The 24,396-nt window shown below is 36.4% G+C and overlaps 2 protein-coding genes across 3 annotated transcripts in view; both read left to right on the top strand.

Annotated features, from left to right (window-relative positions):
- The window catches only part of LOC112052210 (60S ribosomal protein L39), a 95,861-nt gene that overhangs the window by 21,897 nt on the left and 49,568 nt on the right, over nucleotides 1–24,396 (top strand). The gene's annotated exons all lie outside the window — the stretch shown is intronic.
- Nucleotides 746–23,323, top strand: LOC112051498 (ras-related and estrogen-regulated growth inhibitor). Of its 2 annotated transcripts, none has more exons than XM_052882334.1 (7): nucleotides 746–825; nucleotides 14,638–14,764; nucleotides 15,442–15,578; nucleotides 15,905–16,063; nucleotides 17,199–17,348; nucleotides 19,571–19,733; nucleotides 22,824–23,323. In XM_052882334.1, the coding sequence occupies exons 2-7, from the start codon at nucleotides 14,638–14,640 to the stop codon at nucleotides 23,063–23,065; spliced, it is 978 nt and encodes a 325-aa protein (XP_052738294.1). In that variant the 5' UTR covers nucleotides 746–825; the 3' UTR covers nucleotides 23,066–23,323. The 2 variants fall into 2 exon arrangements, with proteins under 2 accessions (XP_052738294.1, XP_052738293.1); XM_052882333.1 differs by having other exon boundaries at nucleotides 17,199–17,360.

The raw sequence follows: 24,396 nt of genomic DNA, 5'->3' as shown, positions 1-24,396 counted from the left end.
GGCTATTGTAGTTACCTTTGGGAAGAGCATAGGATAGCAAACTTTCAGGTGTCCTAAAATTATGAAAAAATAAATTAACAATGGACTACCTATAACGTTGAAAAATTTATCAAGTCGTAGGAGTTAACAGGTGATTTGTTTTAGAATAAATTGGTACTCTATAAAATATAAATTCATGCATAACTTATCGGTTAATAAATTAAGTATAGACCTACCTGAATAAAGCCTTCACGAAACATGTAATAACAACAACAGTTACACGGATAACGCAGTCGCTACCGGTTCTCTTCACTGAACACCCGCGTGCGGCAATTTATCGCCGATCGTAAATTTTACGCCCATTTTGGATACTATTTGAATTTACAAAGTGTGATCTTCATATCAGGATATTAAACTAGTGCAACGGATGTTTAATTTCTGGTACATAGTGTTTTTCTCGTAAAAACAGGTATAATGGTGTGTTTAAAACAACGTTTACATACTTATTTACATACTTAATAAAACTTCTTTTACCACTTCTCTTACTTAAAAGTTCACCAATATTAGTAGTAGGTAAGTCACTATTACTTACCAACGCGGGGTTTGAAGCTCTAGGGTTTTTTTTGTTACCTAATTTTTGTGTTAGGTACCTAGCCTACAAAAACGAAAGTCTCTATTTAAATAAAATATTAGGTAATAACTTCGCCAAGCCTAGGCTTAAAACTACCTTGTATAAAGCGGGTAGTTTTAGTTGTCACACCTTAAATCTATAACAATCTACTTTTTGGTTTAACAACAAAAACAGTGTTTTTCTGCACTCCTAGTTTATACTCTACCCTTAGTGTGGTAAGTAATACGGCCTTTCATATCGATTATTTGAATATTTATAACATTACAAAGCCATTGAGTAGACACATAGAGCCTGTTTGGTTTCGACTTTATAACCGACTTCCAAAAAGGAGGAGGTTCTACTTTCGGCTGTATGTATGTTTTAGTCGTTATAGTGGATTTATACATTGGAAATAATATTACACTAGTACAAGCTCTAGTATACTTCCTACTTAACTGAAGTCCGAGTGGCTTCAGCACTGGTTTTAAAATTTCAGTACATTGCTCGTATAAACCAACGATGACCAATGTAACAGCTATTTAATGTTAATAAAAAATCTTAAAAAAAAACAAGCTTTTATAATTTACTTGTATAAGATATATTTTGCTGTGGTGATGGCAAAATAAATCCATGTTTTATTAGAAAATGCACCCCATACTCGATGGGTTTTTATTTATTAATTTAGGAGTTCATAGGACCACCTTCCGATTCCTATAATATAATACCGATAAGTTACAGTTAGATTTAATTTGTTAATTAAGTTGTGAATTATAAACGTTGTGTAATATTGGTGTTTATTTTTATTCTGAGTTTCCTAAAAGTACAATCATACGTCAGGAAATATAAATTCCTATATCCATTCTGATTTATCTTCTTTAACTCGTAGGAACACGGTACTAGAAGAGTACCAACAGGGTACACAGCACAGCCCCTGTAGCCAAGTGGAACGTCGATTCTTTTTCTAAGATCATAAATGCTTGGAAAACTAAGAAAATGTATGGGAATAACATTTGGTATCGTCAGGTCACGTGATCAAGATCTGTCATTACCATACATTTTTCTAGTTTTCGAATCGTTTGCGATCGTAGAAAGAGAATCGACGTTCCACTTGTCTATAGTGGCTGGTCACAATATTTTCAGTAAATTAAGTATGTAGGTACCTCCTTATTAACCTTCGACTATTATGGACTAAATAGCAAAAAGGAAATAAGTTTTAAATGTAGGAACACCAAATGGTTATTGTTGGTACATAGATACTAATATAGGATTATGTATTATGTACCTACCTACTCGTATTTCAATTTCCATACATTACGATTTACGTCCCATGTCAGTAGGTAGATATGTACCTTATTAAATGTGGATCAGTGAGTCAAACTCTCAGATAGCTACATACCTATTATTAGTTCATACAATCGTGGTAAATACACACATCGTATCTCTTGTATAATATTATGTAACAATGATTTTTTTTATACTATAGATATGTGATATATTACGTGCAACAAATCATCGTAAAAAGTGATCCTAATTTAGCTACTCCACTGAGCGCACATTTGCATAATTTTGTGTACACTTACGTTACATATTTATGTGTGTATAGTTTTTACACTTCCTAAACACACAACTTGGCATTGTAGACAATATTTTGGTATTATTTGGTTAAATACCTTTCGTTGTTTAATAAGCTTTTTAATAAGCTTTTGGCTGGTGGGAAGCTTCGGCTGTGGCTAGTTACCACCCTACCGACAAAGACGTACCGCCAAGCGATTTAGCGTCCCGGTAAGATGTCGTGTAGAAACCGAAAGGAGTGTGGATTTTCATCCTACTCCTAACAAGTTAGCTCGCTTCCATCTTAGACTGCATCATCACTTACCATCAGGTGAGATTGTAGTCAAGGGCTTACTTGTAAAGAATAAAAAAAAATAAAAAAAAAGCGACTAAATGAAATTAAATACGGTAGTGCCCTATCTCTAGTATAAAATATCGTTGAGCGTAGGTATACCTAGATAGATACTATAACTACGCGTAGCTAAGAACTTGAAAGCAGATGTTTCAAAACGAGCATTCCTTTATATCTACACCTTGACTGATGTTTATTTTTTTATATAATCATATTTTACCATTTAACTGAAACTGAAACTGTAAAGTTCAAACAACATATTGGAAACTCTTTGAAAATTAGACAACAGTAGACTTTGCAGTACTTAGTGTTTTAAATTTATGCTATTTGGCAACTTCTCGCAATTAATTCACATGAAAAATATTAACACCAATTCGGTCACACCATTGTAGTAATTTTAATTACAAATTGTTGCAGTGCCTAATTCTCTTTGTGGCAGCACGTTCCATGAAATTTCAAGATATCAAGCGAATGACCCACCTGATGATGTGTGGAAAACTTTCGCCTATAAACATAATAGCACGGCCATGCAATGAGCACGTCGGAAAAGATTTTATACTATTAGATATGTAACGTGCCTACAAAATCACCGCAAAAGTGATCTGAATTTAGCTAGTCCACTGAGCGTGTCAATTTTCATCATGTATTGATGTATAATGTATATAAAGCTATTACACTTCCATGAACACACAACTCGACATTGTAGACAATATTTAAATATTATTTGTTGAAATAACTTTCGTTGTTTACTATGCGACTAAATGAAATTAAGATAATTATCCACTTTTGTTTCCCTCAGTGACATATCTATCTACTAGAATAAAATATTTGCACGTAGGTATCTTAGAGGTACCTACTACAAACACAAAAACCTCTACTACTTTGAAGGTCGTGTTCTTTGTGCACCTGCATGGGGTTTATCATTTTCCATTCATTCCATCACTATGACTACACAATTAAGACTAGCTAGACCAACTGGTTATAACTTAAGTAAATAATAAAAATCGTCGTCGTCGTCATCAACCCATATTCGGCTCACTGCTGAGCTCGAGTCTCCTCTCAGAATGAGAGGGATAAGGCCAATAGTCCACCACGCTGGCCCAATGCGGATTGGCAGACTTCACACACGCAGATAATTAAGATAATTCACTGGTATGCAGGTTTCCTCGCGATGTTTTCCTTCACCGATTGAGACACGTCATATTTAATTTCTTAAAATGCACACAACTGAAAAGTTGGAGGTGCATGCCCCGGACCGGATTCGAACCCACACCCTCCGGAATCGGAGGCAGAAGTTATATCCACTGAGCTATCACGGCTCTTAAATAATAAAAATATACCTACTTAATTATTTATTATGTATTACAGGGAAATACATACACGATGACTATACTTGATCCATTCTACAAATATTTTCTTAGCAATGAGAAATATTACCTATTAATATGATACTTCTAATGTGTCCCAATACAACCCTCTGTCATTTTTCATCGTTATCAGCTCTTGAGTAGATCCTTGAAACTACTCGTATACTGAGTTTTGATAAATGAATTTACCCATTAGCTGGACATGTTCGAAAATTGATAACTCTCACAAAATAAGTACTTCACCTACCTACGAGTATGCTACGCTCATTTTAATGTTCGCAACTGTGCTCATTGAGTAAAACGTATGCCTTTTGGAATAAAACGTGTTACTTTACATACTATCTACATGAACTTGCGAAAATATTATACTATAGGTTTGTCACTAGTGCGTCGAAATGGAGGCGATCAAAAGTGATTAATTGTCTTAATTTAATTTGCATTTCGCATTGTAAACAACGAAAGTTATTTAATCAAATAATACCTAAATATTTGTATACAATGTCGTGTTGTGTGTTCAAGAAATGTCAATATAAGTAAACACAAAGTTGTGCATGTGTCTGCTCAGTGGAGTAGCTAAAATCGGACACCTTTTGCGGTGATTTTGCAGGCACGTAACATATCTAATTAATAGAAAATCTTTGCTTACTCGTAATAAATTGACCTTCATAACCTCTTTTTATGAGGAACTTATGGACATTTACTAGGTAGCGTTTCCATAAAAAAATGTAAATCTGTTATCGCCGCGTTGCAACGACTTGCGGTACGGACGGCTTCAGTGTGCTCGTGGCGTTCGAGCCGTCCACATCTCTTGTTGTGTAATTATTTATGGGTTACTTGGGATAGGCGGGGAGAGTGTCTTAAGTGGAAAAGGGGCACTCCCCTTTTCCACAGTTTTGTCACAGTAGATATATTACAAGCAGTAGTTGGACTTCATACTAAAGGTCGAAACGCGAGCTATACCTACGCAGCTCGTACGTGGGGTGATCGTGGGGTGAAGATCGTTGCGACTGTGCCGCGGTGACGAACGCAGTGTATTGGATTTTTTAATTATGACGACTAGGAAAAAAGTTATTATTTTTATAAAGTTTGATTAATATTTTGTATTCTAAAGGCATAATTTAATAAACATATATATATAAATAAATGCTTAAATGATAAAATTGTGTAAATAGGTAAATGACGTAAACGTTAATATGATATTATTAAATAATTATTTATTAACTTCTTCATTTAGGTTGTTTTCTTTGATTATTATGTAATACATAGATTTAAATCTTATGACATGTATGTTTTGTATACCTGTATTTTAAGGTAATAAAGAAGTTACGTAAAGAAGTTGTTTGAATTTAACAACATTATTGTGTTGCTCATACTTTAATGTATTTGAATAAAAAAAGTAAAGAGCCAGCTCATATCAATATACCTATCCAGATTTTTTTATTAAACTACTAGCGAACCCGGTCAATCTCAATTTGTTTTTTGTAGTTCCTTCCCTACATGCCAAGTCAGGGTCAATTTTTTATCGTCTATTCTATAGTGTGGGGGTATCGTTATCGGTATTTTTGTACATTACATAAGGGGTTAAAGTGCTAATATAATCTACGGAACCCTACACTGCGCGTGGCCCGACACGCACTTGACCGATTTTTTATTATTTGGTCACCTAGTGTGGTGGTAATAGATAGATGGCATCACCAAAATAAATATATGAAGGTCCTTCAAGATCATTGATTAGTATCAGCCTTATTTAAATCTACCAATCAAAAAACAACACGCATTTTATTGATCACTTCCTATTTTACTACAATTTACAAAGTATTTTATTTGTTTATTTAAAAAACAGTATATTTACAATCACATAACTAAATGGAAACACAAAGTTGGCAAATGTAATTAAAATGCTGGAGACAGGCAGCCCTATCACATGTTTACGGAGCGCGCGAGTTATATCAGCGTAACGCCTGCTCCAGGAGGCTCATCGTCTTCAGTAGCTATTAAGATAATCACCTTAATGTAAACTTTCAGTTAGAATTAAAATCACTTTTGTACCAACGCTCTTAGCGAACGGTTGTCCGTTTCCTGACTTTTCTTTGTATCACTTTTCATTTTCAATTTTTAAAAAGCGAGTTATCCCGTCCCGTTCATTAACTGGCGCAGTCGGTAGGATCGTGTTCATTCAAAGCGGTAACGAAACCCCCGTAAATTTCGAGTGGTAGCCGTGACGCGATCTTAAAGAACCTACACACACACATATTCGGGTCGGTAACGAGCAAGAAAAGAAGAAGAAAAAGGAAGTGAGAAGAAAGAAAGAAAACCGTTGGTGCATCTGTCAAGCTTAGAGTCGGCATGGTCGTGGGGTAAGCTCATAATTTGTTTGCTCCCGATTTTCCTTTTATTCCCAATAACATCTTATAATCAATTAATTAGAAAGTTAAATTTCCTTTCAATTAATTCTATTATTATTATTTATATTTATATAATTAGTGTTCACTGAGACCTAAAAATGTCACAGGAAGACGCTAAAACTAACGGAGCTGATGCTCTCACATTTAAATCATTGTCGTTTTTACTGCCCACATACGATGGCAATAAAAAGACATTACTCTTTTTTATACGTAGCGTTGAGAGTGTACTAGATCTTGTAGAAAACCGGGATCAACCTACCATCGCTTGTTTGATACGCAACAAACTAACCGGAAGGGCTGTTGAAGCGCTCTCGGAATGTACAGATTTCCACTCGTGGGAAAGCATAAAAAATATTTTATTTAGACGATTTGGAGAAGTTAGAGATGAAATACAAATTGTTCAAGAATTGATGCAATTAAAAAAAGACAGGCTAGACATCGAAGCCTTCGCGATAAAAATACGTGAATTGATGTGTAGCCTGGTCAACATGGACATAAGCAAAAAAGATTACTACGAAAAAATGTCAATAAATGTGTTTTTGGACCAACTCCCGCCGCTATTAGCTTTAAGTGTTCGGGTCCAGGGCGTTGAGACCTTCGAGAGAACTATAGCAATAGCCAGGCATGAGGATATAAAATTCAAAAATCGTAGTAATCAATTTAAAGAGCAACAAAAAATTACATCATCAACAAATAACACCCAGTATAGACCCAGACAGCAGTTGCAGCCGCAACAAAAACCCATTTTATTTAGCGGAACTGCACCTGCGCAGGTCAATAGTAGATTTATAAATAATAGACCGGGACCAGCGTACAGGCCCCAGGGTTCAACCTCAAACAAAATTAATTACCAAGCAGAAGTAGACACCTCAGACGAAGGATTAAATCAATTGTTTGAGGAGGAAGAGGATGAACAACAGGATTTTCTCCTAGAAGAAGAAATCACCCACAAAACCTAGCGTACGTTAACATCTGTGGTAAGGATTTACCTTACATTTATATCAAAGAACTAGGAGGTCGATTCTTAGTGGACACTGGAGCATCGCAATCGCTTATCTCGCCGGATGCATTATTATACACAAAACCGCGAGTGGAGCGTGAGATTAATTACATACGCACAGCTCACAGTACCACACGACATGATAAGGTTGTGTATATTAAATTACCACCTTTATTTAAGTGCGACTACACACATAAATTCTTAGTGTTTGAGTTTGATCCAGATTACATTGGCTTATTAGGAGTAGATTTATTAGCGCCATTAGGTTGTGGCATAGACATGAAAAACATGATTCTAAAAACTCATACAGCGAATATCCCTATGAGAGGCGATATGAAATCTTATACCATAGTTCAACCTAGATGCGAACAGAAAGTAAATTTATTATGCAAATACAGCGAAGGAGAGTATGAATTAGGGGAACAGTCTAAAGATGGCTTAGTGTTTCCAACAGCTTTTGTTTCAGTCAAAGAAGGAGTTATTACTACCACAGTATTAAATAAAACAGAGAACAAAATTAGAATACCTAATAACTATAAAATAGATTTAAAACCATTAAATGAAAACCCAATAGTAGAAGTAAATAATATGTCAACTGTAAACAACTCATTATCAGTTCATAAAATTGATAATATTCTAAAAAATAATTTAAGTAGACTTAGAACAGACCACATGAGCGAAGAAGAAAAACGAGAAATAAAAAGACTTTGTTTTAATTATAGAGACATATTCTATGCAGAAGAATTGCCTTTAACATTTACACATCAAGTGAAACATAAACTTCGTCTTACGGACGACACTCCCATTTTTGTTAGAAATTATAGACAAGCACCGAAACAAAAACAAGAAATTAAAAACAAATTGATAGTTTATTAAAACAAAATATAATTAGAGAAAGTGATTCACCTTGGTCGTGCCCAGTTCACATAGTTCCGAAAAAGTTAGATGCTACAGGTGAACAAAAATGGAGACTTGTCATTGATTACAGAAAATTAAATGAAAAAACTATCGAAGACAAGTACCCACTACCTAATATTAATGATATTTTAGATAAATTAGGTCGTGCACAATATTTTACAACATTAGATTTAGCTTCAGGATATCATCAAGTGGAAATGAACCCAGATGATATAGAAAAAACAGCGTTTTCTTCAGAAAGAGGTCATTACGAATTCTTACGTATGCCGTTTGGTCTAAAGAACGCACCAAGTACATTTCAACGTCTAATGGACTCAGTTCTTCGTGGTATAGATGGTGTACTAACTTACTTAGATGACGTAATTATCTATAGTACATCGTTACAGGAACATATAGACAAATGTACGCATGTTTTTAATAGGTTTAGGCAACATAATCTAAAAATACAATTAAACAAATCAGAATTCCTACAAAAACAAGTTAAATTTTTAGGTCATACATTGACAGATGAAGGTCTTAAACCGAATGCAGATAAAGTAGCAGCCATTAAACAATTTCCTATGCCTAAAACCCAGAAAGAAATCAAATCATTTTTAGGACTTGTAGGTTACTATAGGAAATTTATAAAAGATTTTGCAAAGTTAACAAAACCCTTAACCGTATGCTTAAAAAAGAAAGCAAAAGTGTTAATAACGCCCGAGTTCATAGAATCCTTTGAAAAGTGTAAAGAAATTCTTATGAATTCTCCTGTACTACAATACCCAAATTTTGAGGAATCATTCATACTTACTACTGACGCTTCAGACGTTGCCGTAGGCGCAGTATTATCCCAAGGAAAGGTTGGTTCGGATAAACCGGTAGCCTTTGCTTCCAGAACATTGTCAGATACAGAACAAAAATATTCAACAATAGAGAAAGAACTATTAAGTATAGTTTGGGCAACGAAATACTTTCGCCCATACTTATATGGAAAAAGGTTTACAATATTCACAGACCACCGTCCACTGACGTGGGTTATGTCCCTTAAGGACCCTAGTTCAAAATTAACACGTTGGAGATTAAAATTAGCTGAGTATGATTTCGATGTCCAATATAAGAAAGGGAAACAAAACACAAACGCAGATGCGTTATCGCGAGTTAAAATAGTTTACAACAACGACGTGGAAACTGTTCCGATGTCGGATGAACAATTATTAGAATTAATTTTAGGTCAAAAAACCCAACCGCAACCTGGAACTTCGCATATTCCAGATGATTTAGAAGGAATAGATTTAGAAACACTAATAGATGCTTCTACAATTCCTCAAATAAATCCCACCATTAATGAATTCAGTTCAGATTCAATTCAAAATCCTATCACTAGTGAACAAGAAGAGACACAAGAATCTATCCAATTAGAGTCAGAATTACCGTATAAAATACCTGAAATATCTGATGCGATAGATCGACAGCTAAAACAATTTCACATTAGAAGATCACCGGGATCAGAATATAAAGTAGATGATAGAACAAAAGGTAAAATTGTAATTAAAGATGTTTTTATACCAATTAACGATACAGAATCACAAATTATTAAGTTTTTGAAAGAACATACTATTCCTGACAGGATATTTCATTGTTATTTTTACAACGAAGAGTTATATCCTATATTTTCTCAAGTAGTTAAAACAATTTTTAGTGACAGAGGTCCAAAGCTAATTCGATGTAAGAATACAGCAACGTTTAAAGTAGGAGATAAGGTTTATAAACAAGTAGCTAAGAGTTCTCGTAGTAATAAGTTAGAACCTAAATATATAGGACCATATACGATTATTCACATTCATCCTGAGCAGATTGCAGAAATAATAGGTAAACATGTGAATTCGAAGTCTATTAGAGTGCATTTCAGAATGCTTAGACGTCCTGGAAATTTTTCAGAACCGTCTTCACCGTCGGTGCAGCCCTCTGGTTCTTCGGAGTCGCCGCTGTTATCGAACCAATAGATAACCACAATGGAGTGATGATTCTTAAGGAAGCAACCGCTCATCACCAAGTGGATACCTATCACTTAGTTATAGTTTATAATATAAGCAACTTAAGAGATATATACGTAGAAATTAGTCGTGATTATATCACATTCAATTTAATTCAGACGAATACGTCATATTATAGACATAGTTTAGTTCTTAGGAAACAAATAGAATACTTAATCGATAAAGTCGAAAGTAAATTAGTTTATCTAGGATCTAAGATGATTAGTGCAGGTAGAACTTATTTGCCTAGAGTTAAGAGAGGTCTAATTAATGGATTAGGTTCAATAGTAAAAGCCATTACTGGAAATATGGATCAAGAAGATGCCATTAGAATAGAAAACGAAATTCAACAAATAAAGCGGTTAGCATTAAATAAACAACACCAAACGTTAGGTTTAATGACAGATTTCATGAATGAATATAAACAGGGTTTGGAAAATATTAGTAATAATCAAAGGAAGTTATCTAAAGCAATACAAGGTTTAAACAAGCAAAATGGAGCTTTAGATAATCAATTGCACATAAATAGCATATGTAGTCAGATAGAGATAGCTTTGCAACAGATTTTTGATAGATTACTCACATTGGAAAACGCTTTAACGTTCTCTCATTTAGGACGATTGCATCCGAGCGTGGTTGATCCTAGTTATCTAGTATCTGAATTAATTAAAATAGAAAGGGATATTAATAAAAATAACTTACGATTACCGTATTCACCAACAGTCGAAAACATTCATTTATTAGAAAAAGCTATAATAGTTAAAGCTTACAGCACCAATGAGTCGCTGAACTTTGTTTTGGAAATACCGTTAGTAACTAACTATCCCTATAGTTTACTTCACTTATATTCCATTCCCAATCAACAAAATATTATCCTCATTCCAAAATATCCTTACTTTATTTTGGGAAGCAACAAGTTCGCGTATCCTCACGAACCGTGTTCGATGATCACCGAGGAAAACTCCATTTGCCGTCACTTGGAATGGAAATCACTGAAAAACTCTCAAGATTGCATCGCTCAGCTACTTCAACATGAAAACCCAACTAATTGCACATACGCTGCCGCAGATTTTGAAGATAATATGATAAAGCAAATAAAGGATAATAGCTGGATTATTATAATAAAAAAGGAAGAAGTCATCAAGACAACCTGCGGGAATGATGTTCAGTATCAAAGGAACCATGGCGTTGTCCTTATAACAATGAATAATCAATGCATCGTAGAAATAGCTGGCAGGAGTCTGCAAACTCACTTGAAATTTGTAAAGATCAAGGAAAGCATCCCCTTGCCACAAACGAGCACTTCAATGGAAATTAACCCACCGATAACATTACATCTGGAAGACATCCCTCTGGATAACTTAAATGAATTATTAAGGAAGACGCAGATCATTCAGCAAAATGAAGAAACACCAACAATTAATATCGCACCCAGCTGGCCTACCCTTTGTTTATATATTATTGCGACCCTTGTCGTCGTAGCCGTCATCCTGAGGTGGTACCTTCGTCGTCGTCGAGAACTACCAGCAACGATAGAGAATCATCAGCAGTTGCAGTTGCAGGAACCTCTACAACAGCAGCAGCCTTCTTCTTCATCGTGCTTCAAGCTTAAGGGGGGAGGAGTTATATCAGCGTAACGCCTGCTCCAGGAGGCTCATCGTCTTCAGTAGCTATTAAGATAATCACCTTAATGTAAACTTTCAGTTAGAATTAAAATCACTTTTGTACCAACGCTCTTAGCGAACGGTTGTCCGTTTCCTGACTTTTCTTTGTATCACTTTTCATTTTCAATTTTTAAAAAGCGAGTTATCCCGTCCCGTTCATTAACTCGCGGCTGTAGGTATTTATTTCAAAAATATGGCCGAGTTATTATACTGCTTGTAATATATCTACTGTGGTTTTGTTAACAGTCAAAGGAACCTTTAACCCTAAACACAACGTTCACAAGTGCGTGATTACACTCAAGGTCATTCTCTGCCATTCTAGGGTCTTATTTTGGTTAAAGTTTGATTTGTTAATTAAGTTGTCCTAACAAATGTTGTGAATCTTTGTTCGACATTAGTTTTCTTATTTTGTAATCTTTTCTGAGTCTGCTAAAAAATCGTGTGTTCATTTCCATGGGAAATTGTCATTTGTTGTGGAATTTACAAATGTAATAAATATAAAAAGCTACTGTAGAATTAAAAATCTATAAATAAAGTTTACCGCCAAGAGAGATCCGTAGCCGGTGATGAAAAACACGATCGTAAAAAATCGTCTTTATGGACACCGGATTGCGAGTAAAATAAAACTGCTTAAATACGGGCGTTTCATAAACGTAACGATTTCTCATACAATATTGAGCTCAAAAGTATTTCAGTAGCTACCACAGCCAAATCACAGTAGTAAAACGGTACGGTTGGATCTATAAAATCGTTTGACGATCAAAGAAATTCAGGACTACGATTCGAAACCGTTCTGTATAACCTCAATGATCAGTAAAGGTTTTTATATTTATCAATTAAATATAAAGATATGTACTAAATGTGACAAATAACAAGAGCTGAAAGTTTGAAGCGCATACTTCTTACCTACCACTTAGGTACAAAAATGTGCTATATCTTTGTACCTGTTCTCTGTTCGGTGAAGGATTGCCACTAAGCTATATGCCCAGCAACTGAGGTATGATCTTTCATATGTATTATCTCGAAGAAAATATAAAAAACTAGTGGATGGCCGCGACTCCGTTCGCATCATTCCGCGGGAACTATGGATTTGTCAGTGTGTTACTCCAGGGTATATAATTTATATATTTCAAATTTCAGCCAAATCGGTTTTGTAGCTGCGGAATGAACAAACATACACTCACACGCAAACTTTCACCTATATAATATTAGTGTAAGTCTTCAAAGGCTACCATAATCCAAACCCCATATTACTCATACCTACCATAGGAGCCTGGATCAGTTCATATAGCTCATAGATCAAAATAATATACTTGCCTACAAAATAATACTTGAAAAAAGTTTCCTAAACTCGATGTCCGCCTGAAACACCCTTCGTGGGTACAATAGTGAAATTCAATCAATGAATCATTCGCTTCTTTATCGTTGCTATTATATAATTATTTTCTATTTTGAAACTCTTCTGCAGAACTTATGTAACCTTATTCCTCTTTTAGAATAAGTTAAAGTTATCTATACTTCTATACTAATATTATAAAGAGGTAAAGTTTGTAAGTTTGTAACAATTTTTTTAAATTGGGTAATCTTCGGAACTACTGGACCGATTTTAAAAATTCTTTCACCAGTAGAATGCTACGTTATCGGGGAGTGCTATAGGCTATATTTTATATTTCTATCATATATATTACTAAGATATCGCGGGTTTTCTCTTACAGGTCAGACCGAAAAACTTACTTATTCGCATGCGCTGCCTCAAGCATTGCGTATAACTGAAATAAATGTATGGAGGCTTTTTGAACCTTTAAAAGTTCTACAAAAAAGTCCGCGACACTATATATCTATCTTTTATATTTTAGCAGATATAGTACCTTTAGTACTTTAATAAATTATTTAAATTTTAAACTAAGGTTTACGTCATTATTTACACAACTAAACTTAAATCCTTATCAAAATAAATTATTTAATAATCACAAGGATATTATAGAGATAAGATTTGCCCTTTACAGTATGTTAATTAGTTATATAGTTTCGGAGATAATACAAAATTTCTGAAAGTCGCAGAAATGCCGCTATATGACGCCCCGCGGTTTCAATTACGTGGTTCCCGTTCCCGTATTAATATGAGGACCAAACATAGCCTATGACACTCGCAAATAATGTAGCTTTCTATTGGTGAAAGAATTTTCCAAATCGGTCCAGTAGATCCAGAGATTACCCCCGACAACCACACAAACTATACCTCTTTATAGTATTAGCATAGAAGTCGCTTGGGAAATTATAGTCTTTTGGTCATTGCACCACGCACAAAAGGCTGGACCAATTTTGTTGAGGGTAGGGATAGGATAGAGGTAGGGAAGGGGTAGGATAGAGGTAGGGTAGGGGTAATTTAGGGAAAGTGTAGGGTAGGGTAGGGTAGGGTACGGATAAGGTAGGAGTAGTGTAGGGTAGGGGCAAGGTAGAGGTAGGGGAAGGATATGGAACGTATAGGGTAGGAGAGGAGTAGGATAGGGGTAGGGTAGGGTAGGGGTAGGGTACGGGTAGGGTAGGGTTAGGGTAGGGATAAGGTAGGTGTAGGGAAGGGTTAGGGTTAGCGGTAGGGTAGGAATAAGGTAGGGGTAGGGTAGGGTAGGGTAGGGTTGGGTAGGTTTACGAGCAGGGTAAGGTAGAGGTAGAGAAGTTTACATCAATTTTTACGCGGACGAAGTCGCGGGCGTCCGCTAGTTAGTTATAAGTATAGGAAAAGTCTTCCGAATTTAAATGGTTATATTATTTGTTTTAGATGGCAGTTGTAACGATGACCGCTACAACGCCTTCGCCAAAAACCTCTCTGGCGAAGCTCGTGCTTTACCCTAAGCCGAAACCATTTAAAATTATGGTCCTAGGGCAATCTGGAGTTGGGAAATCGGGTAAGTGTACAGACACTAATCTTGCACTTGTACCTATTTGGTTACTTATAGTGAATTCTATAATTGTACGTACGCAAATACAACTACGAAATATTTATGTAAGTACAACATACTTATTAAAGTATCTAACACTTGCGTTCTTACCTAAATAAATATATTGTAGTTGTATTTGTTTACCAAAACTAAGCCCTTGACCTGAAACTTTGATATCTTCATTGATATTACTTGGTATTTTAGTGCCCATTGAGCTTTACGATGTAAAATATTACACCACCGACCGGCAACTTGTTTATTGCCAATTTCGATAATGATTTCCCGAAGCGTATCTAAAATAATGTTGTTTTCTTTCTTTACCCAATTTAATTAACAAATTTTAATTGACTCGAGACTTTGTGAAATATTCATTCCGATAGAAATCTTAAGTCTCTGTAAAAAGTATTCGAAATCCAGAAAGAAATCGAATTATCTGGAATACTACGAGTATGTTTATTGTTCACGAAATACATTTTCGTAAATCAATATCTAGTTATTTTTCAATATAACCAGTTTTTAGTAAACCTGGATAATTGACTAATAGTTAATGAAGGCTTATTATAGCAGTAAAGATGTGAAGTTCTCTTTTTACATTCCAAATTATTTTACCAACTAACTTTTTATGTAATTGTTTTACTTTTCAGCGTTGGTGGTACGGTTTATTACAAGGCGTTTTATCGGTGAATACGACCCCAGCTTGGAAAAGATATATGCCTACCAAACCATTATCGATAACGAAACAGTGTATTTTGAAATCCTCGATTCGGCTGGAGATCCGAATGTAAGCATAATGTACTATAGCACTCGCACCGATGCGGTAATAACAAATTATTGTCTCTTAGTTATGCTTTTAATAAATACTTATGGGATATAGCTGTAATTCTTGTTTAACGCCCGCATTAATCTACAATTTCAGTATGGTAACCATTGAGTAAGAGATAAGAGATAGCTAGGTTGGAAATTACACTATATTCTTAATCAGATCTTCTTTGGAACTTACCTAACTTCAAATTATATTAACGACACACCTTTGTTTGTCGAATTAAAATGTTGCACGTATAATTATTATATTTTATGATATAGCTTATTCCAAAAACTCATTTTCAGGAGAGCGAGTACGCCAATTTAGAGAGTAACATCAAATGGGCAGAAGCGTTCATCTTGATGTATTCTGTGACAGACAAGTGTTCCTTCGACGAGTGCCACCGGTTAAAATTTCTGATAAATTATAACAAAAGACGGCGTAGGCTCGCTTCCTCTACAAAGGTCAGTTACGTCGTATCATCTTGTTTTAGGGCGCCTCTAAAAAGTCAAATTCAATGTTTATCAAGTTGACGCGAATTTCCGTGCGGTGCCGAAAACAATCTTTGTGGAATCACTGCTAAGTTGTTTGATCTTCAATGTCTTTTTATCTCTCATCAAAGAGGTGGAAAAATAAGCAAATATTTGCTTATTTTTTCCAACTCTTTGATGTTGCCTCGTGTCAAGAAGAAAATGAGTACTTGAATTTTTTAAAGTCAAAGCTATAAACGCTACAAACTACGATTAAAATATCTAATCCTTAAAGTTGTTTATATAAGAACGAGTAGATTTTTTAAAGACGAAGCTACGAACGCTATGAACTACGTGTAAAATACCTAATCCTTATAGCTATTAATAATGCAATGAGTAGATTTTTTAAGTCGATGCTACGAACGCTACGAACTACGTGTAAATTACCTATTCCTTAAAACTTATAAGAAGGCAATGAGTAGATTTTTTAAGTCGAAGCTACGAACGCTACGGACTACGTGTAATTTGCCTAATCTTTAAAGCTGTTGGGAAGAGAATGATAAGATTTTTGAAGACGAAGCTACGAACAATACGGGCTACGCGTAAAATACCTAATCCCTATAGCTGTTATAAAGAGAACGAGTAGGTTTTTTAAGTCGAAGCTACGAACGCTACGAATTACGTGTAAAATGCCTAATCCTTAAAACTGATAAGAAGACAATGAAGCTACTAACGCTACGGACGACGTGTAATTTGCCTAATATTTAAAGCTGTTAGGAAGAGAATGATAAGATTTTTGAAGTCGAAGCTACCAACACTACGAACTACGAAAAATACTCGATCCTTAAAGTCTAACCACCAACTGTAAAAATTTAGACGCCCACAGTTTTTTATTAACACTAAAACACTAGTGTAAAATTGCTATGATAAATCTTTAACACTTCATCGGTTGTATTATATTTTGGCAAACCAAGCGTTATTTGTAATTTGGATACACAGGTCATTAGCTAATTACCTTGGAATTCTTACGCCAGCCCGCTTATTATATCAACTGGAATTAGGACTCTCTCACATAGGCTAAAACTTTACAATATCCAAACATTCAGCATTACTGATTGTGGATTTCCAGGATTGTATGGAAACGCCTGTAGTGCTCGTGGGTAATAAAGTGGACCAAGTTGGCGATCGCATGGTGAGCACAGATGAGGGACAACGACGGAGCAAGGAGATTGGCTGTGTATGCTTTCACGAGATATCTGTCCGGGAGAGCATTGATCAAGTAAGCTGTATGGTAATCATTTTGTTTTTGTTAAATACTAGCGGACGCCCGCGACTTCGTCCGCGTAAATATCGATGTCAACTTTACTACTACCCCTACCCTACCCTACCCATACCCTACCGCTACCCCAACCCTACCCTACCCAACCTCTACATCTACCTTACCCCTACCCTACCCTACCCCTACCCCCACCCTAACCCTACCCTACCCCAAACCTACTCCTACCTTACCTACACCCTACCCCCATACTACCCCTACCCCCATCCTACCCCTACCCTCCCCGTACCCTGTCCCACCCGTACCCCTATCTCACGCCTATCCTTCCCCTAACCTACCACTTCCCTATCATACCTGTACCTCTACCCTACCACTACCCTACCTCTACCCCTACCCTACCACTACCCTAAACCCGGCCCTAAACCTACCCTACCCCTACACTACCCCTACGCTTCCCTACCCGTACCCTACCCTACCCTGTAACTTCTCTATCTTACTCCTACCCTTAGCAAAATCGGTCCAGTCCTTCGAGAGTGGTGGTATGACCAAGAGAAATAGAGACTTCTATGCTAATAATATAAAGAGGTAAAGTTCGTGTGGTTGTAGGAGGTAATCTCTGGATCTACCGGACCGATTTGGAAAAATATTTTACCAATAGAAAGCTACGTTATTTGCAAGTGTCATAGGCTATGTTTGATCCCCATATTCACACGGGAACGGGAACTACGTAAATGAAAGCGCCGGGCGTCATATAGCGGAATTTCTGCGTCTTTTAGAAATTTTGTATTATCTCCGAAACTATTTAACCAATTAACATACTGTAAAGGGCAAATCTTATCTCCATAATATCCTTGTGATTATTAAATAATTTATAAATAATGACGTAAACTTAAGTATATAAAATTAATAATTTTTAAAACACAAAAGGTACTATATCTGCTAATATATAGAAGATAGATATATGATGTTGCGGACTTTTTTGTAGAACTTAAAGATACTATATTAAAACTTAAAGATACATAAAGTCTCCATACATTAATTTCAATTTTACACAATAGTTAAGGCAGCGCATGCGAATAAGTCTGTTTAAGAGGATTTTCAGTCCGACCTGTATGACAAAAAGTATGATAACTCGGCTAATATATATGATACCAATATAAAATATATAGCCTATAGCACTCCCCGATAATGTAGCATTCTACTGGTGAAAGAATTTTTAAAATCGGACCAGTAGTTCCGAAGATTACCCCATTTAAAAAATGTGACAAACTTACAAACTTTACCTCTTTATAATATTAGTATAGATATAGATTACTTCTATTTTCTAGTGGTCATCCATTAATCACCCGTAATTCATTCTATTTTTCCATGAGTTACATACAATTTACCAACAGCGGTTAAGAAGGACCTGTTAAAAACACACACACACATCAAAATTTGGCGACTGTCAGATAATATTTTGCAAATACTAATTAAACAAAATATTTAGGTGCTGAGGTAAAACTTGACTGCCTAGCAATAGGTATCATGCAAAATAGTTAAAAATTTCGACTACTGTACAAGCCTCCGTTATAGCAACTGTGATATCTCGATTTGTAAAGTTCTACAGAAATATCTTTTAAAGAAAAGTTAAAGTACTTTGTTTTCTCCGTCTCATATTCAAATAGGTACCAATACCTGACGATATTTAAAAAGTTCAGGCATAAATATATTTTAAATCATTTATCGAAGTTCTCTTATAACAAGTATCGAAACATGATTTCACAGCAGTATTAATGAATAAACTTTCGGCAAGAAGCCGTTAAGTTTCCTAATATAACTTGAAAATTGAGAGCAGCGGGCGTTTTCTGCTAGTGACGCGTTGATAGCCTAGTAACCGACCCTCAGTATGATGTTTCCAATAATATACAATCACGTTGAGCCAGAGGATGTGTAAGCCAGACCTTCGTAATTTTTGACTTTTTTAAAACTTTATCTTTTATTTAAATTTGATCATTTGTTATTAAACTTATTTATATATTTTTTGTTTTATACTAGCCGCGACGCCGCGTGGTTCCCGTTCCCGTAGAAAAACAGGGATAATATAGCCTTCCTCGATTAGTGGGCTATCTAACACTGAAAGAATTTCAAATCGGACTAGTAGTCCCTGAGATTAAACGGAAACCACGCGGGTGAAACCGCGCGGCGTCAGCTAGTTGGGTATAAAACGAAATACACCTTCGTAGGTTTGGAGTGTGTTCCGCGACGCACGTCGTTTCTGGCGAGTGGGCAGTAAGTGGTCGAGGTGTGGTGGGCGACCCGAGGAGGTGCTTCCGTCCTTGGACCGCCCGCTGCCGAGGTCCATTTCCGACGCGACCCCGGATACCGTGGCTAATGTCACTACTTTCTGTAAGTAACAAGTAATCCTACTTTTTAAAGTAATAACTTCTTATGGGGGCCTGGGAGGGTAAGCCGCTTTTTAAGGTAACGCGTTTTTACCTATAAATATTTTACCTCATTATCATCATCATTAACAGCCGAAAGACGCCTTTGATATTTGCATAGACTTGCAAACACCACGGTCTTGAGCCGCCAGCATCCAGTGGCTTCCTGCAACCCGTTTGAAGTATTTCGTCCACCTCGTAGGGGGTCGACCAACACTGTGCTTTCCGTCTTAAAATCAGACTTCTATATAAAGTCACAGAATACATAATAGCACCTACAAGGTAAAGCCTTATTGATCCTTACTCACAGAAAGCGGTCAGGCTTTTTGGATTCTGCGTTCTACTAACGTCAGTTAGAACGCGGTACGTAGAGGGGAACTTATGGAACTTAGACTCATCACACTACTACAACGCGTGTTTGCGGGCTTGGCGTAATAGATAATGTTTGACTTTATAACCATCATTATAATGATAATCCAAATCACCATCCTGAATTCCTGAGCCGCCTGCATCCAGCGAATCCCGGCGACTCGCTTGATGTCGTCAGTTCACCTAGTGGGGGGCGACCAAAACTGCGCTTTTTTGTGCGGAGTCGCCATTCTAGCACCTTGGGACCCCAATAAAAGTCTTATGTTCTGCAGTGGACGTATATTGGCTGATATGATGATGATGATGAATGATAATCACTAGGGGGTTGTAACACCACCAACTTCCCAAAATTGTTTCTCGTTTCCCCGGGGCGATAACGGTTTGAGAATATTTCATAATTTATCCAGGACTCGAACCCAAGACCTCGTGATCCTAAGCCACATACACCAATAGGGCATTTTGTAATAATTATACCTACGTAAATTACCTATTGGTTCCAGTTTTCCGAACAAAATTCGGTAGCCACTTGAAACGTAATTAGGCGAACACTGAGTTTTCGGTCGTTAGTGTTGTTTGAAGTTCTCTAGTATAGAATTTCTGTGTATTTATTGTGCACAAAAATAATATCATTATTTCATAATAATTTGAGATTCTCGTCGAGCTCTATTTGGTATACCGAATATTAATAATCTAATGATCTTGAGTAGGTGCAAAATAAATATTGTTGGTACTGGGACGTTTATATGTGTAAATGATTAGACTGTATAGTAAAGATTAAACGTGTAATTCAAAATCAGTACATCGGCAAGTGGATCCGAATACAGAGTGCCTGTCCCGGGCGCGCGCCTCCGCTGCCGTGCGCCGTCCTCCGGCTCCCCGCGCGTCTCCTCCCGTGCGTACGAGTACATAGATGGACGATGATCAAATATGTAACCGTAAATATATGTCTAGGATTATAGTAAATATAGTAAATATTTGCCTAGGAAATTACAACAGGAATGTCCATTGTCCTTCCATTGATAAAAGTATTCTTAAAATAAATCTACTGTTTCAAATTATTAAACGCGAAATTTTGTGAACATGGATGTATGGACGTCAACTCATATTTGACGGATATTGATTCTAGCACATCAATACTAATATTATAAAGCTGAAGAGTTTGTTTGTTTGTTTGTTTGATTGAACGCGCTAATCTCAGGAACTTCTGGTCCGATTTGAAAAATTCTTTCAGTATTAGATAGCCCATTTATTGAGGAAGGCTATAGACAATATATTATCCCCATATTCCTACGGGAACGGGAACCACGCGGGTGAAACCGCACGGCGTCAGCTAGTAAATTATAATCTTTTGTTATATAACTTCAACGTATAAGTATATAAACAACGATTATAATCTGAAATAGGACATGGGCTTTATGTCAGAAATCTAAAAAGTTCCTGAGGAATAGATACTAACTTCCCAAAATCACGAGAACGAAGTCGCGGGCATCAGGTAGTAGGTGCCTATAATAATTATAACGGAAAATTCTGATACATGTCAGAGGGGCTTTCATAACATTCTTGAAATTAATTATAATTGAAACAAACAGGGATTGTTTATTTCCCTTATCACCCGCCCTCGCAAAATTTGAAATATTTGACAATGTGATTGAACAAAAGGAGTAGGTATAATTTGTACCTATTGTGTAAAAGCTTTACACGTATTAATTAATATGCGTTGGCTTTGATGTAATATTATAGCCACCTAGTACCTACCTATTTATGTATCACCTTCGAGCTTAAAATTAATAAAATTGTTTTACGTAGTACGAAAAAAAATGAAGAAAAGCTGTCTTTATTTGCTGCATTGTCGTTAAAATTAGGTAGCTACTACGTGACTTTACTTAGTGAACGAGCGTAGGACCCTATTTCCTGCTTCGTTATCCTCTATTGTTAATTTAAGTTTTGTATCAAAAAAGTTGTGTATCTTTGTATTCTTAGGTTTCTGCTCAGTTGACTTTAATTAAACTTCTGTTATATGAGAATCTTTTAGCCAACTTTAATGTCGTTATCAACCCATATACGGCTCACTGCTGAGCTCGAGTCTCCTCTCAGAATGAGAGGGGTTAGGTCAATAGTCCACCACGCTGGCCCAATGCGGATTGGCAGACTTCACACACGCAGAGAATTAAGAAATTCTCTGGTATGCAGGTTTCCTCACGATGTTTTCCTTCACCGATTGAGACACGTGATATTTAATTTCTTAAAATGCACACAACTGAAAAGTTGGAGGTGCATGCCCCGGACCGGATTCGAACCCACTCCCTCTGAAATCGGAGGCAGAGGTCATATCCACTGGGCAATCACGGCTCTACTTATAACTTTAATGTACTTTACCTCTATTTACATATTACTTCCTACCACAGATTAATCAATAATATACAGATAGAGCATGGAGCGTACGGAACACGACGGTGTCGTAGCCGCTCCAAATACAAAATTAAAAAAGTAATACATTCTCGAGTTAGTACGACATGAACTGTCGCGTCACTAATTTTCAATATTTTTGTATAAAAATGGCGTGTTATGTTTTAAATATTTTGATAATTTTTACACAATTTTTCTATCATGTTCTGCTTCGAGATTTTAAATTTTTAGAGAACCGATTTTATCTAACTACTCTTAATTAACTACTATTCTTTTTCAGATCGACGATTTACAGAAGTTGAATTGGACGAAGATGGGGGACGTGGCATCGTCCGGAGCGACTCGACGTCATCATCTGGTCACTCAGAAGCTGGGGACGAGTTCCGTGCGCGCGCGAGCACGGACTCCCGCCTCCCGCCCCGACCAGAGCGACCACGACACCCGCCGTCCCCGCGACACCTGCCGCCACCTGTGCGCAAGATGAGCGTCTCGATGAGAGGGAACAATGCTAACACCTATTGAAGAGTTCCGTGGTTCATGCGCGCTACTCTTCGTGGCACTGTCTAGAATTTACCCACCATTTTCTTGGTTCAAGCCAAGAATTGTTAATATTATTAAGTTTTTATAGTGAATAAGTTGAAATTATCAAAACCAAAGAATAATTAGTTATAAAATAGTTGTACATAAATAAATGCTGATACCTCGATCTAGATTTATGGATATGATAATTTAAAAATGAAAATAGTATCTAAACTGAGCAAAGTTTTTTGTGTATATTATTTTATCTCCTTGTTATTTCTTTTTATTCTGTTACGCTGTAAGAGATTGGTTGATTTCAAATAATCCTGTAATCCTTAGTAAAATAGCTATGGTAAGCACTTATTAAAATATTAAAATACGTTTGACGGGAAAAATGTGCAGTGTGAAACACACTCGTACGCCTACCTATATGTTTAAAAGTACGGAACCCTAATAACAAGCAAGAACTGAGAGTGAGACATATCGTTTCGTAATATGCAATTGCTGCCGTTGCTCTTAATGCGATAGTAACCTAACGACTTAATAGAGGTAGGCAACAAGACGCGACTAGCCCAGTGGAAAATTTATGATTTTCTAAGGTTAAAAGGCACTCCACGTGTATAGATTAATTTTATCACAAATTATAGACAGTTTATTTGTTTACTTACTCTCTACTTGAACCTCGTTAGTAGAATAAATGCATGGCCTGCAAGTTTGCCTATTGCTATAAGCAGTTGCTGGCGATTTCGTTCGCTATGTTTTTTGTTGTAACTAGAAATATGTATTTTTTTTAATTGCAAGGGTCAGTAGGTCTGTCACAGTCCTGCTTTTAATTGGATATTTAAATTTCATTGACCTTTAATATATAGTCATATATTTCGTTGACTCTCGAGAACAATTTGTAAACGTGGCTTAGCAGCGAAATGGGTCTGTAATTCTTCAGCAAGGTGTTGTCACCTTTTTTGAAGAGCAGAACCACCACGCTCCTATGCCACGCCTCAGGCGTCGTGCCCTCGTGAATGACGTGTAATAATGTATAATGCTCATGTATCGCTCCACCCAGTTATAGTTGAGAACGCTTCACTCGAAATTGTAGACGAATACGTATACCTAGGACATATGATCCAGTTAGGTAGGTCCAATTTCGAGAAAGAGGTGCACCGTCGAATCCAACTCGGCTGGGCTGCATTCGGCAAACTTCGCGACATCTTTTCGTCTGAAATTCCTCAGTGCCTGAAGACAAAAATCTTCGAACAGTGCGTGTTGCCAGTGATGACCTATGGTTCCGAGACTTGGTCGCTAACTATGGGCCTCATAAGAAGGCTCAGAGTCAG

Source organism: Bicyclus anynana, chromosome 6 (assembly GCF_947172395.1).
Source record: "Bicyclus anynana chromosome 6, ilBicAnyn1.1, whole genome shotgun sequence".
In the NCBI taxonomy this organism is placed as follows: Eukaryota; Metazoa; Arthropoda; class Insecta; order Lepidoptera; family Nymphalidae; genus Bicyclus; species Bicyclus anynana.
The sequence above is the reverse complement of the archived record's forward strand: the minus strand, read 5'-3'. Positions and strand labels throughout refer to the sequence as shown.